Below are 14,387 nucleotides of genomic sequence, written 5' to 3' on the forward strand. Positions count from 1 at the left end.
CAGAGTTTCATAGGGCTCGGTTCGATACGTTTCGGTTTGGTACGGCTGTTTGGTTCGGTACAAATCTGCCTGATGTGAACGGCTATTTAATGAACTATTATTTTATTGTTATTTATTGTGTGTGTTTTGCTGTTGGACACCTGAATTTCTCTCTTGGGAGATTAATAACATTTTTGATCTATTTTTTTCCGGTATTTTTTTCGGCACAAAAGGTTGAACAAAATTCCTTGCAAAATGCAATTATTCTTTTTATATAACAATAAATAAAATTGACCTATGTAGGTCATCTGCTTAATAAATTAAGAAAAAGTATTAGCCGCCAGGAACGAAAAACTAAAGAACGAAAAGATATTTAACACTGGCCTGAAAAATCTTACTGAGGTATACGCTATCTTAGTGTAACAATGTTGACACACAGCATTCGACTTATCCAAATGCCTTTTTCCTTCATGGATGCTGACAACAAAGCCAAAGTGTTCCCACACAGGAGAGCGTTAGGAGATGGAGGGATGGGGGGTCCCTGCGTCTGCATTAGCCATGCTGATACTGTTGACATGTGCACTGTCACCACCGTGACCTGATAGCTGTTGAACCTGAAATGCAATAGAATCAGTCTCCGTTCTTTTGGGAAAAAATACTTTTTTAATTATGATTTCTCCGTAACTGAACAACACACACTGAACGCGCGCTCACACACACACTCTTGCGCTGTGCGCCCCCCCCAGCAACCACTAAGAGTTTTGCCGGAATACAGTGAGTAACATTAGTTCCGCCTCGGCGCAAAGTTAACACATTTGGAGGGCAAAAATAAACAAACCGAAAAACTGAAACGGTACAAACATGAACCGAACAGAAATTGCCGTACCGAAACAGTTCGGTCCCACTACGTGTACTGTTAAACCCCTACTAGACAAAGAACCGTAACAGGACCCGAACTGTTACAGGACCAGAACCGTTACATTACCAAAACTACAACTTTTACAAAACCATAAACATATGGTCAAAACCATGACTGTAGTAAAACTGTTCTCCAGGGCCAAAGCCATAAAGAAACACAAACCTTGACAGTAGCAGGACTGCTGTAGAACCAGAACTTTACCAGAACTGTAATTGTTTTAGGAGCTGCACCATTTTATAACTAACATCTTGCTAGTGTTTCAATTACAATAGTACCAGAAGTGTAACTGGACTGGAACCATTACTACTGGAACTGTGCAGCCAGAGCAGATGCTTTGGGAGAAGCTGCTCTCAGGTCAGCTATGCTTGGCAATAACCTCCATGACTGCCCCCCTCCTTGACAGATACCACGTTTGGACTAAAGGCCACGCACCAACCAACTTTGCCAAATGGCGGACAGCCACCATGCCCTACAGGGTGCAGTGGGAGCCCGACTTTGAGCCCTACGTCATGGTGAGAAGGGACAGTCCGGAGTATGACCGGCGCTTCGTGGGTTTTGGTTGGAATAAGGTGGCTCACATCATGGAGCTGGACGCTCAGGTGAGGAAGAAAACCTTTGAAGTTTAACAGGTGCAGGTGAGGTTCTGCAGTCAGTCTGTCAGTAAATATTGGCTCATTTCAACCTTTTTGAGGCATTTAAGTCCTCCACTGTCCAATAAACCTACATTTGTTTTCAACGTTCAGTAACATCCTTAGACCAGATCACTGCAAAAAAACAGATTTCTCAACATGTGAGCTGTTTATGGTTGACTTTGTAACACTCAGACCCTCCTGTACAAGAGCATTTACAAAATTAATTAGGGTTGTACTTTCTGTCTTAAATGCATGTATTTTTTTTTCTCAATTTATACCAAACAACTTCAACACGACACAATGATGTTTCTCAATTACGTTGTTATTTTGAAATATACATATATACAAAAACACCACCCTTTGTTGAATCCACAACCCAAATACACCCAGTCTTTAAATTATTTTTACACAGTTCTTTAAAGTTTGTTTGGCATCTTTAGTCTCTCAGGACAACGCAGTCTCAAACATTTTGTTGGGCCTGTGACACTCTGTCTGCAAAATGGACAACGTCTTCTTACCATATTAGTTGATTGGATATCGTAACACTTTCCAAGAAAAAGGAAGACATTTTGAAGAGTGGCAGAAAGTTCCGGTTTTGTTATTTGGGGGTGGATTGAGAGTTTCTTGTGGCTTTTGTTCTGGAGGCTTTGGTTCTGGAGGCTTTGGTTCTGTGGGCTTTTGTTCTGGAGGCTTTGGTTCTGGAGGCTTTGGTTCTGGAGGCTTTGGTTCTGGTGGCTTTGGTTTTGGTGGCTTTGGTTCTGGAGGCTTTGGTTCTGTGGGCTTTTGTTCTGGAGGCTTTGGTTCTGGAGGCTTTGGTTCTGGAGGCTTTGGTTCTGGAGGCTTTGGTTCTGGTGGCTTTGGTTCTGGTGGCTTGGGTGTGGGCGTTGGCTTTGGCGTAGGCTTGGGCTTTGGCGTAGGCTTTGGCTTGGATCGGTGAGTCCTTCATTAGAGCAGACAAACCGACAAAGGCTGGAGGGTGAGATGGACTAAGATAGGTTCACTGATTGGATGCTGAACAGGTGTGTCAGACCGGATCCTCAAGCAGCTGTGCGGGGACGACCCCGACGCCTGACAAAACCAAATACATACAAATCAAACTATTATAATGTGCTCACCTGGAAACTTAACAATGAAATACTGGACCATTAATATTGGTGGCTAATTTGGAAAGCATTTACTGTCTTTTATCCCAACAGTGAAATGACAATCCTATTTTGTGTGGCAATGCTATAACTTTATTCTTCTGTACTTGTGTAGCGCTTCACACAGCTCCTCATGTTTTACCCGCTAGAGCCAACTACAGGCCATAGTGTCCTTTTCTAGGAGACTTTGACATACCAAGGGTAGCAGAGAATCAAACCAGCAGCCCTTTGGCATAGGGTCACAGATTACTATAATTTCCTTACATACTTTTGTGGTAATGACAGACCGCCTCTTAGTGCTGTGCTTTCAAACTCCTGTGATTGTTATATCAACTTTGGTAGCTGTAAGCTCAACAGTTAAAAACCCCATCACAGTCTTGTGTTACTACGCCTCATAGATGAAGATCTTAACACATTTATTAGTGCATGGCACTTTATCCGACCCCATATTTTCTTCTCAAACACAACAGTGACATTTCAAAATCACATATGTAATTACTGTTGTGGCTCAGCCTACACATTTGTAAACATAACAGGGAACACACAAGCGTTTTAAGCAAGCTTTAGCTCAATTCAACTTGAATAACATTTACCATAACAATGTATAGAGTACTCAAACTGCAAGAAAGACTTAAAAAATTTGACACCTAGTCTTTGCATCGGTCATCCATCCCAGTTTGAACAGTTTCTGTCAGAGGGGAGGGCCCACTCTCTTATCAGGTCATCCTCTGGTTGGTCCTGTGTGGTTTGCATCTGAATGTGACTCATGTGTCTCGTATTGTGTCTGTACAGATGTCATAGGTGTGCGGCTCAGTGTGTGTTTTGTTGACCACCGCTAGACACCATCAGGGCGGTATTCCAGAAAGCAGGTTATGTGAGTTACCATGGTAAGTTTGAGACTAAGGAAGCGGATAACCTCAGCTTTCAGTTCCAGAAATGGAGGTATGTTTCAGGGTATGTTAAGTTGCCGTAGCAACTCATGCTCTGAACATAACCTGGTCTGGAGCAGGTTTAGTTGATTTTTAGTTTGTTTTCAGAGAGGTGAAGCAGCATGGCGTGTCCATTTGAAGATGATTTAGTGGATGAAGAAGCTCAGATAATACTTTTTCCACCGTGAGAGGGTGATGAGACCACACATGGATGTTGGAACTTTTTTACATTGATCTAACTTAATTATTTGCTTCAGTTAAGATAAATCTTTTTTTTAGTTAAGTCAGCTTAAAAATAACACATAGTTATCAGACATTTATTTTACTTTCATTCAAATTAATTCAATTACGTAGGTGTAACTTTGGTGCTGCTGTTAGATCGGCAGCACAAGGGATTGTGGGATACCATTCCCTTTGCCTGTCTGGACGGATTTGTTTAATTCTTTCTGCACCATGAGTGAGAGGGAAGGAGAGGGTGATGGATTTTGTTAGCACCCCTAGTGCCATGTGATATTGCAAGAACTGAAATTAGAATCAGAGTTATGATAACTTTAAACATGCTTCATATTGCAAATATTAAAAAGTGAATATCTGCGGCCTCAAACTTATGAGAGTTCAAGAAGTACAATAAATCACGATGGAAAGACATTTACTTGAATTGCAGTAAAAATACATTTCGTCAGATAAATATGTAAATTTCAATTTTATAAACAATTATTGAGTTAGATAGACAAAGAAATTAGGTTTAATACATTTTAACTCAATTACTTGTTTTGTCTGTTCTTTTTCTCCAAGCAGAAACTCTTTATTTTGCTGATGATGCAGCCGTATTACTTTATTGATGGACGTATAATCTTCACACGCTGTCATTAAAACCTCAGACTCCGTCTCACTGAAGTATAGCGCTCTCTTTTTTTCTCCACGCGTTTCCATGGTGACTGTAAATTGGCGATCCCTTGAGAATGTCTATATGTACTTGCCGTGCACGTGCATTAACCCAGGGTTACCAAGTCGAGCGTAATTACGCCAACTCATATCCGGTCTTTTGGAACCGACATACCCAGAGTAATCTTAAGTTTTGTTCTTTTGTTGTCTTCAAGGCAGTCATTGAAGAGTAGCGTGTGCCTCTGTAGGAAGTGCTGGTTGTAGAATGTCACTGGAGCTTAACAAAGTTCTCCTGAGGTCTCTTGCCTATTAACATTTGTGGTGTTGAAAACTCCTCTTACCTTTTCCTGTTGTGTTTCTCAGCGTCAGCAATGCAAGAAAAGGATCTTAGTTGGTCCGTCTGCCTTTCTTTAGTATTTTCTGAACAGGCTGTAGTCCTGTCAGCCAGGCTGTGTCAGTATAACCACTGATTGAGTGAGGAGTATAACCCTACAACATCGGAGATATTGCAGACGACGCCTAAATAACGCATGCTCTGCGACCAAATAACGTGATCACAGTGGTTTAGCTCATTGTCTTTGCATTGATATGCAAACGTGAAGTGTTGCATAGCGGCGTAAAGCTGCTTTTCTCTGCGTCAGAATCCGTTAATTACGTAAAAACACTTCTGTGCTGTAAAGTGTTGGATCCCAGCTGTTTTTACTCCGCTTCACAAGCTGCTGAAATTCTGTTAGTTGTGTGATTAAAAGAATCTCAGCACCAGAGTTTTGGTGTCAAAGGCTTAATGCCCCAAGCCTTACCAAAGATTCTCATTTTTAGCCAACACACAGGAAACTAAAAGCAGAATGGTACTGATCGGTGTGTTGGTGCACATTTATTGAGGAATGTTTAAAGCCTTCAACCCAATGTTTTCCTGTTTCTCTTTCTTTTTTAACCCTTGTGCTATCTTAGATGACCCCACCCTTCCATTGACGTGTTCTCCCTACCATGACAAAGGTGGATAAAGGTGGAAAGAGTTCATGTAATCCATGGACACCAGAGAAGATCACAAATCATTGAAGAAAAAAGGTTCAGAGCACTGTCTAGTGGGTCTAGATGACCCAACTCCCAACGTTAAAGTGCCTAGGATAGCACAAGGGTTACAGTACCTTCCATCATTTTGTGACGCTTAACTCCTACAATTTTGCAGTTGTTTTAACTATTCAACTATTCAAATGTTCAGCTCTTTCAGCTTTTTCCAGCTATGACGTTTGGTCCTTCAAATCCTCGAACTTTTCAAGATATTCCAGGATTTCTGCCTCCACTGAAACACAAAGGGGATCCTTGGTGCAGAGGCTTGCTGGTTCGATACCAGGCACTGGCATTTTTCACAAAAATCTTTGTTATTGTGCTGTTTTCACTTTATTTGTGGTCAATTTTGCTCATTTATTTATTGTTGCCAATTATTACCCTTTAAGCTTCACATTCATTCAGCAATACAGCATTCAATCCTGGATTTTCTTCTGGAAATGCAGCTCCTTCTGGTTTTCATTGCATTTGCTGGAATAATCTGGAACCCCATCATTCCTTCTCTTATTGTTTGTTACTCTTTACTCTTTGTGAGCTTGAATGTCTGTGAATGTCCTGTATGAATAGAAAGGTCTCGTCTCTCTATGTCTGCCTTACTGTTGGATTCTGCTTCTTTTGGGTCAAAAACACAGATTTCTGTCTCATCCGTCGTGTTGTTCAGAGGTTCGTACTTAGCTGCTCGTGAGCGTCTGCTGATCAAGCTTTACATGTGGTGTCGCGCTGTTTGTAACCATGGTGATGAAACCTTTCAGCTACAGACATAAGGACCAAAGGGTCCCTCTCTGTCTGTGCATAGTGTCCTCAGCGTTTGGCACCGTTCTGGATACAGAGACAGCTGGATCTTGTTGTTAGATCTGCTTCCTCTGAAGTGCATGTTTCAGTTTGTTTCCTCTTGTTTTGCAGGTTTACTGTTAAACTCTTTTATCTCGCAGTCGTAGCGGTGTCATCCGTCTAAAATAGTTCTTAAAGCATCAACATTTATTCATTAAATCCGTGACTTAATTTTGCTTTGAAGCCATTTTTTTTTCAAGGAAAACACTTTTGTTGAATTAAATCACTAGCTATGTGAAACTATTTTTAGTTACATGATAAGATGAGTTTGAAATTAAAAAGGAAATTGTATCATGAATTGAATGGATGCAGCCTTTTGATCCTATCAGCCCTGCCTATCAGTTTAGTCTCATGCTGTTGCTTTTCTTCACATACCGTAATAAACAATAATGTAGACAGCACTGACACTCAGCGAGTGTCCACAGTGAAGCTGCATTCACGCCAAATGCGGTTCCTGCGTCAGGAGCGTCCAGTTTCCACGTAAAGTCGACGTGCAGATGCGATCCTACAGGGCGATTTGGCAGCAGCGCATTTCAGACAGTGACTCGGCCGACCAAACCAACATGGAGGAGAATCTGACCGTTCTCCTAAAAATTCTTTCATTTCTTCTAATTTGCATCCAGACAATAATAAAACGATCCTCCAATTTTATTCTTGTTTTAATTTTTCCCTCCTTGGACTAATGCGGGACAGCGAGTTGTCAGACCGTGTGACAGAGGGACAGACGTACCGCTGAAGGCGTCCGTCACTCAGACGCACCTCCTGCAGTAGATGATGACCCACACACACACACACACACACACACACACAACAAAAAACTGTGACAAAATAAGCCAAAATCGTTTAAGACCATTTCAAAATATCAAAATCAAAAATATTTGAGAAGGAATCCTGGCAGAGAAGACATGTACAAAGTGGATGATCCTTTTTAAAAGATAAATAAATTGAATAAAGGATCATTCACTTTGCATGTTCTCAAACTGTGGGGCGCTCCTCCCTGGGAGGGGGGGGTTCGTTCTCTGACCGTGGTGGGAAGACGCAGGGGAGATCTTCTTCAGGACCGAACGCTGATCTTTACTTCCCCGTTCGAACCTTCAGAGCCTCCAGAGCGGGTTAAACCAAAAGAAAAGCAGTCTCAGTTCTTTAAGATGAACTTTCTTTATTACTTTTTTTTTAACTCCCAAAACGGCGACTGACTGCTTCCCCCCTCCCTTCCTGCAGCGTGCGAGATCAGACACACTGGTTTCAGCACACACACACACTCATCCCACAACACATGCATTTCTCCATTCTTTAACAAATCTGATCACAGTTGCAGAGAAAGTTTCCAATCCGTGCCGCTTGCGTGTGCGAAAATCCGGGCGGCATTACCATCTGAAGACGTAATTGTTGTTGTCAACGGCGGCTTTACCGTTTTTTTTTAAGACTTTAAAACCACCGTTAACAACAATAATTACATCTTCAAATGTCACCGTTAGGATTCGGTTCATGAAAGTGAAGTAAGACCCAAAGCGCGATTTGTTTATGTTCCGCCGCGAAAAAAATTCCTACATCCAGGCATTGTTCCCCCCTCCTTCTCCCACCGGGCGACTTGCGCACCCCCCCCCCCCCCCCCCCCACACACAGTTTGAGAACCACTGGCATACTGGGAGACTCTGAATGACGTCATGAACGCAGACACCAATTACCGATGTTCTTCTAGAGCTCTTTAGAATAAGTGAACCTGATCTCTGAACATCAGCCGCGTCTTCCGTGGATCGTAAATGAAACACACAGTCAATGCTTCCGTGTATCGATGAGGCGTAAAAACATGTGGCTGTAGCTCCTCCCACACCGGGCTGGAGCGTCAGCTTCATAAACACATTTTTGGAAGGGCGTCGACCAGCGAATGTCACATGTGACTCATGTCTGGTATGAATGTGGCATATTGCTGTTAGCTGTTTAGCCTGTAAGAAGTAACCTATCCTCAGAGTTTGCAGGTGACCTGCAGACAGGTGTGTATAGAAGTGCAGGTGAAGGTGACTTCAGACTGTTCCCAGCTTCGTGAACATCCAGGTTCCTCTGATCCTGACCGCTTCTTCCCTCTGCCCCCCTGCAGGAGTACGACTTTGTGGTTCTGCCCAACGCCTACATGATCCACATGCCCCACGCCCCCAGCTTCGACATCACCAAGTTCCGCTCCAACAAGCAGTACCGGGTCTGCCTGAAGACCCTGAAGGAGGAGTTCCAGCAGAACATGTCGCGGCGCTTCGGCTTCGCCGCCCTCAAGTACATGACGGCCGACAACAACAGCTAGCCTCCGCTGCACCCCTTCACACCCCCACTGGACCAGTGACACGGTCCATACACGGGGGGAAGGGTGCCAGGACTGGGGGCTCAGACGCAGAACTTTGACCTTAAGCCCGAGTCTGTGAATCCCCCCCGCACACGGACAAGGAGATCCGGGCAGGGGGCGGGCTGGAAATGTGAGAAACCTCCTGTTCATGCAGCCTCCCACCCCCACACAGGTTTGGTCAGGACGATGCTGACTTTCAGAGGAGCTGCTGAGCATCCCGTTGTCATGACAATGCAGACTGATGGACATGCAGTGATGTCAGAGGAGACGGAAAGGGGCGTCACCCCTGAGTGCCTCTAACTCCGCCCATTCAGTCCTCCGGTTGGGGGCATGAATTAAAGGGAATTGTGTGGAGCGACAAATCTGGTGTTTGTTCTGTCATTCCCCTGAGCTCCAGCCCGGTTCTGAGAGCAGCAGAAACGGGGAACAGATGTTACCTGATTAGGCCCAAACTCTGAGCTCAAACATGAGCAGAAGGATCTTTGCTCCTCCTGCAGGTTTCTTGTCCATGTCTTTGTCCTGAATTGGGTCGGGGGGGCTCTCAGTTCTGCTTTTTTTTTTGTTTTGTTTTGGTCAAATAGAAGTGTAAAAGCTAGACCTGCCTGACACCTAGGGGGAAGTTGTGAGGATCAGCAACGCAGAAATTAGACCTTCAGGCTACTCTTATCTGGTATGACTTGCTGCAGGCGCAATTTGTGTGTAGAGCCTAAAAATGTGTATAAACACGCGTGAACACAAGAGTTAGCACACGCGTGTTTACACAGACTTCTCATTGAAAGCGGGCGCTTGGACCCGCGCTGCAGAGGGTGGTGCGGTGCAGCTTTAGCAGAAAGTTCTGCTCTGCGCTTAAATCAGCCTCTGACACAAAGCCCGACGTGTTGGCCAGGGGGAGGAGTCTCACACAAGGCAAACCGCCGCTGTTTTCTGAAGAGCTGCTGGAATCTCCAGGAGCTTGTTGAAGAAGATCTACGTGAGGTGGAGAATGCAGGTCTCTGGCTGCAGCTGCTCCTGATGCAAAGATCAGACAGAACTACGGTGGCCCTGAAGTTCAAATCACATCAACAAATCACTGAGCGCAAAAAAAAACGGGCCAAAGATCACAAGTAAAAAAGCCAAACAAATAAGAAAAGCATACATTTTAGAAATCTAAAACAAAAAAAATATCCAAGAAGCAAAACAAAATAAGAAGGAAATGTTTTAGAAAGCAAAAGTAATTTTTAAAAAGAAAAAGTGAAAATGAAACCAGATCAAATAATCGCTGATCCGATGATGACATTTGTTACAGCTGAAAGTTATTTTCTACGAAGTGACACTGGATTTGCTCTGGAATCAGTATAAAATGTTTATTAGTGTGAAACATTGAAGACAAATTCAAAGAAACTCATCATCCAATCAGTGACGCTCCAGAGTAGCTTCCTTTTCTGGTTTTCTACTGTGTTCCATTTGGATTTCTAGGAAGGACTTGTGTTTTCGTGCAGAACCTCCTTTCACCTCAAACCGATTCCAAACCTGCGACCAACGCAGGATAACATCCATCTGACTTCCTGATGATCAGAGATCTTTTCAGGTCTGTAAGAGTCCTGGATTTTTATTTGAAATCTGCGTGAGTAAAGAAAGGCTGCAGTAAAGGTCCTCTGAGGAGTACCTGTCTTTACAACAAGTTACTTCAGTACTCTGAGAGTTTGTTCCATCTTCCTCTGACGTGCCCAAAAACACCTCCAGCGGAGCTGCAGGGTTGGGGTATGTGGGGCAGTTATTCTGTAACTGCACTCTAACTTTGACCTGAAATCATGTCAGCTTCCACAAAACGTAACAGTCGTGAGCCAGCGATTAGTGAGACCTCCAGAAATCCAGAAAAAAATCAACTTTGGTTACAGGCTTCACCTCTGCCAAATTACCCCCCAGCCACCCAAAAAAGACAATAATAATACACATCTATTTTAAAGTGTCCATTTTCCTCCACAAACAGAAAATGATGAGGTTTGGGGGGGGGGGGGGGGGGGGCAATCTGTCCCGTTAGGTTTAGTCTGAACAGGATTTGACCTCGTGACCCTCCACCTACAGACCATCAAGTTCCCCCCTAAACTCCGATGTTTGCTGCCAGTAAGGTTGTCAATTTTTAAACAATTTCCAGTAATTTTTAGAAAAACACAAAAAAACGTATTTGCTTAAATCCAGACGTTTGGACCAAAAACCTGAAATGCTTCAGCTGTAAAACAAACATTAAAATGAGTACTATTACTACTATCAATTTACTATTTAGTACCATGAATGTATGAAAGTAGGAACCACCCCCACCACAGGGTTGAGGCTGAAACTGAAGCTACAGTTCAGATCCCTGCTGTCTTATCCGAGCACAAAGAAGCTTTTCTTTCTGGAATCAAACCTAAATGTGTTTTTAGACGAGTAAACGCTTCTTCCGTGGAGTAATGAGGGTAAAAGAGGCTTCAAACGTCCAATTCTGTTCTTCCAGTTCAACATCAGTTTGATCTTACGAACCAAACAGGCTTCCAAAGGTGTTCGATGGGTGCCTGAATGAACCGGAGACAAATCCTGCAGGGATTTCATGTCGTCTGTGAGTCTGCAGACGTCTGCGCAGACGCACAAACCCTCCACACTGGTGAGGCACGAAAACCCTGAAGAAATCGTGTCATCAGAGCCGCTTCTAAATGACAAAAGTTGGACATTAAAGTCTGAAATCAGAGTGAAAGACAAATCTGCAGGCAGATGGAGGACATCCTGTTTACTTTATGAAACAAAAGAAATTCATAAATTGTGTTTAAGTTTATTATAAAGAGTGTTTACATTATAATAAAGAGTGTTTACATTACAGCTGTGGTGAGGCCACAGTGAAGGAAGAAGCTCAGATTCGTGATGTGAGAGCCAGGCGGGAGAAGGTGAATCCCATGCAGCTGCTCAGATCCGTGGGACGCCGATGTCCTCACAGCCAGAAGACGGCGGTCAGAAGTGAAGGTGTGGTCAGAGAAAACTGAAGTCTTTAAACGGCTAAAAAAAAAATCGAGTGCCGAAAGGTCAAACAGCCTGACGGCCGATGCAGGAACAGCATTTTAGCCTGAGGTACAGCTGTGACAGGAGAAGGTCCCAATTCACCAGCAGGGGCTTCAGCACACGTGCACGCGCACATGCATGCTGACCGGTTCAGACACGGAAGGTTTTTCCAGCCGATCGGACGACACTGAGGAGAAAGACGTGCTGGGAGGAAGCTCGGCCAAAACGGACGGCGCGTGCAAGGAAGTGAGTGGAGAAGACACTGATGACGAGAAGATCCGTCCACCTTCCGGTGCCTCTCCAGCCCGAACTGCTCAACGATCATCTGATGATGGTCTTTGATGACCACATGTGGCAGCCACAACTGGTTATGGAGAATGACGGATGGAATCAAATTGGTATTTTTCAACAAACAAGAAGACTGCCTTTATGTTTTCTGAACCCGAACCCGGTTCAGATGCAAAACCAGAACTGAACATGCATGAAGATGCATTAGTATGCATGAGTGTGGATGAGCTCCAAGGGTGTAGAGTATGTAAAACCACCACCAGGGGGCAGTAGAGCCTGAAGAACAGTTATGATCAGCTGATGATCGGGTGCTGCGTTTCAGTGATTGGCTGTATATTAGAACTGGACTGAGTGGCTCCTCCTCCCAAACAGGAAGCTCCTGCTAGTTCCAAGAAGCCAAAATCCCATAGACTTCTATAAACATCTATTTTTATCAGAATAACCATTTTTGCTCTGATCCCTTTTTTTTTTACATATTCTTGATCATCCTCATTTTATCATATTTTTTTTTGTTGTTTAAGTTATAAACTGACCAATCAGATGCCTCAATAAAAGTAGGCGGTGCCTGCTGGCCCCCACATCCAATCTGGTTGACAGATTTTGGACCAATCGCTGCTTGCAGACGATGTCTGGCCCAAACATGGCGGCGATCCTATCACCAGAAAAATGGCGACTGAATTGACTTCACGTGGTTGGACTTTTCCATTTCCATGACGTCACACTCACTCGGTCCAGTTTTCATATACAGTCAATGGTTTCAGGTCGGATTGGGGCTGCAGGAAAACCAAAGGTGGGGTAGCGTCAGGTGGGAAAACCTCACTTCCTGTCAGTGAAACCATGGAGGATGAATTCCAATAAGAAGAACATCTCACTTCACTGGGCGCTCAAGAATTTCAAAACAAAAACCTCACACTCTGGTGGGGGTGGGGGTCTTTTAGACATTCTATGGTCATCTAGATTACCCCCCCCCCCCCCCCCGACTCCAACAGCTGCAGGAACACAGTATGGTAACAGGAGCAAACATTATGTACTTTCTGGAATGCTTTGGGCAGATCCCAATTTACCCTCTGGCCCTGTCCCAAACTTTAACACTCCTCCCCCCCTTTTTTTTAACCCTTGTGCTATCTTGTGGGGTCCAGATGACCCCACCCTTACATTGACATGTTCTCCCTACCATGACAAAGGTGGATAAAAGGTGGAAAGATTTCATATAATCCATGGACACCAGTGAAGATCACCAATCATTCAAGAAAAAAAGGTTTAGCGCACTGTTTAGTGGGTCTAGATGACCCAACTCCCAACCCTAAAGTGCCTTGGATAGCACCAGGGGTCAAAGGGCACAGAGTGGGGGTAGGGGTTGGGGGTGTATATGCAAAGATCTAGCTGGGCATGACTTCAGGAAATGCTTTTCTGTTTAAATCAGACCTGAGAACTGACAGAGATCCCAAATGTAATTATGAATAAACTGAATAATCTTTATAATGTGGTCCATTCAGATAGAAAATCTCAGCTTGATAGATGGTTAGGCTTTAGTAACAACTGTCCTGACAGGTGGATGCAGACTGGACAAACCTGCAGGGGGCACTGAGGTACCACGTCAAGGTTTAGGATCAGTAGACCGCTCCGGTAAACCCGTGGAGCCCAAATGCTCAGACGCGTTTTTTCTATGGGCGAGCTGTGGACGATAGTCCCAGCAAACACTTAACCAACACATAAAGGTAAGTAAGGGGGAGCTATTTGAGACCCAAGCAGGTCATACACATTTTTCACTTTTTTAACCCCCCCAAAATCTCCAGGAAGCCGGTTAGTCCTGTTCACGTGACAGGTGTGCACTCCTTGTGCAAAAGCTGACTGTTAGAAAATAGGTATTTGGACAATCAGAGGGTAGTGGTACTTGCGTATCACCTGCACGTCACGTGCGTAAAGCATTTGGGTGAGTAAGGACTTGGTACTCGCACCTCACTAATGACTAGTGTGGCGTGAGGTCATCGCACAGCAGCGTCACCCGTACGTCATTAGTGCGTGTGACTCCCATTAACCTTATTAATACTTCATGATACTCTTGCCACATGAGCCTGATGAAGCCGAGGGGAAGGAAAGTTATGATCAGCTGATGATCGGCACACAATGGTCCGTTCCATTTTCATGAGGTCCCTTTAGGTGGCCGTACGAGCCTTGGGGGAACCGCCTGTGCTCCTCTTTAGATGCAGACCTCTACAGGCCCGAACAACCCAAAAACCTGCAGCACCTGGACAGGTGGATGTGACTAAGGCCTTCTGTCATCTCCTGTTGTTTTGTTTGTGTCTCAGGTTGTGTCTGAAGTCCTTCCTGTTCTTTCACTACCTGATGCTCTCTATGAATCTACAACTG

At 44.2% G+C, this 14,387-nt stretch overlaps 1 protein-coding gene across 2 annotated transcripts in view; it reads left to right on the forward strand.

Annotated features, from left to right (window-relative positions):
- The window catches only part of large1 (LARGE xylosyl- and glucuronyltransferase 1), a 42,271-nt gene extending 33,189 nt beyond the window's left edge, over positions 1-9,082 (forward strand). For both annotated transcript variants that reach the window (XM_023952349.2, XM_078941705.1), the window contains 2 exons: positions 1,302-1,497; positions 8,484-9,082. In XM_023952349.2, the coding sequence (XP_023808117.1) occupies positions 1,302-1,497; positions 8,484-8,681 (394 nt within the window). In that variant the 3' untranslated portion in view covers positions 8,682-9,082. The remainder of the gene's footprint in view (positions 1-1,301; positions 1,498-8,483) is intronic.
- The last annotated feature ends 5,305 nt before the right edge of the window (positions 9,083-14,387 follow it).

This window comes from Oryzias latipes, chromosome 23, assembly GCF_053564925.1.
Source record: "Oryzias latipes strain Hd-rR chromosome 23, Olatipes_Hd-rR_3.1".
Lineage (NCBI taxonomy): Eukaryota > Metazoa > Chordata > Actinopteri > Beloniformes > Adrianichthyidae > Oryzias > Oryzias latipes.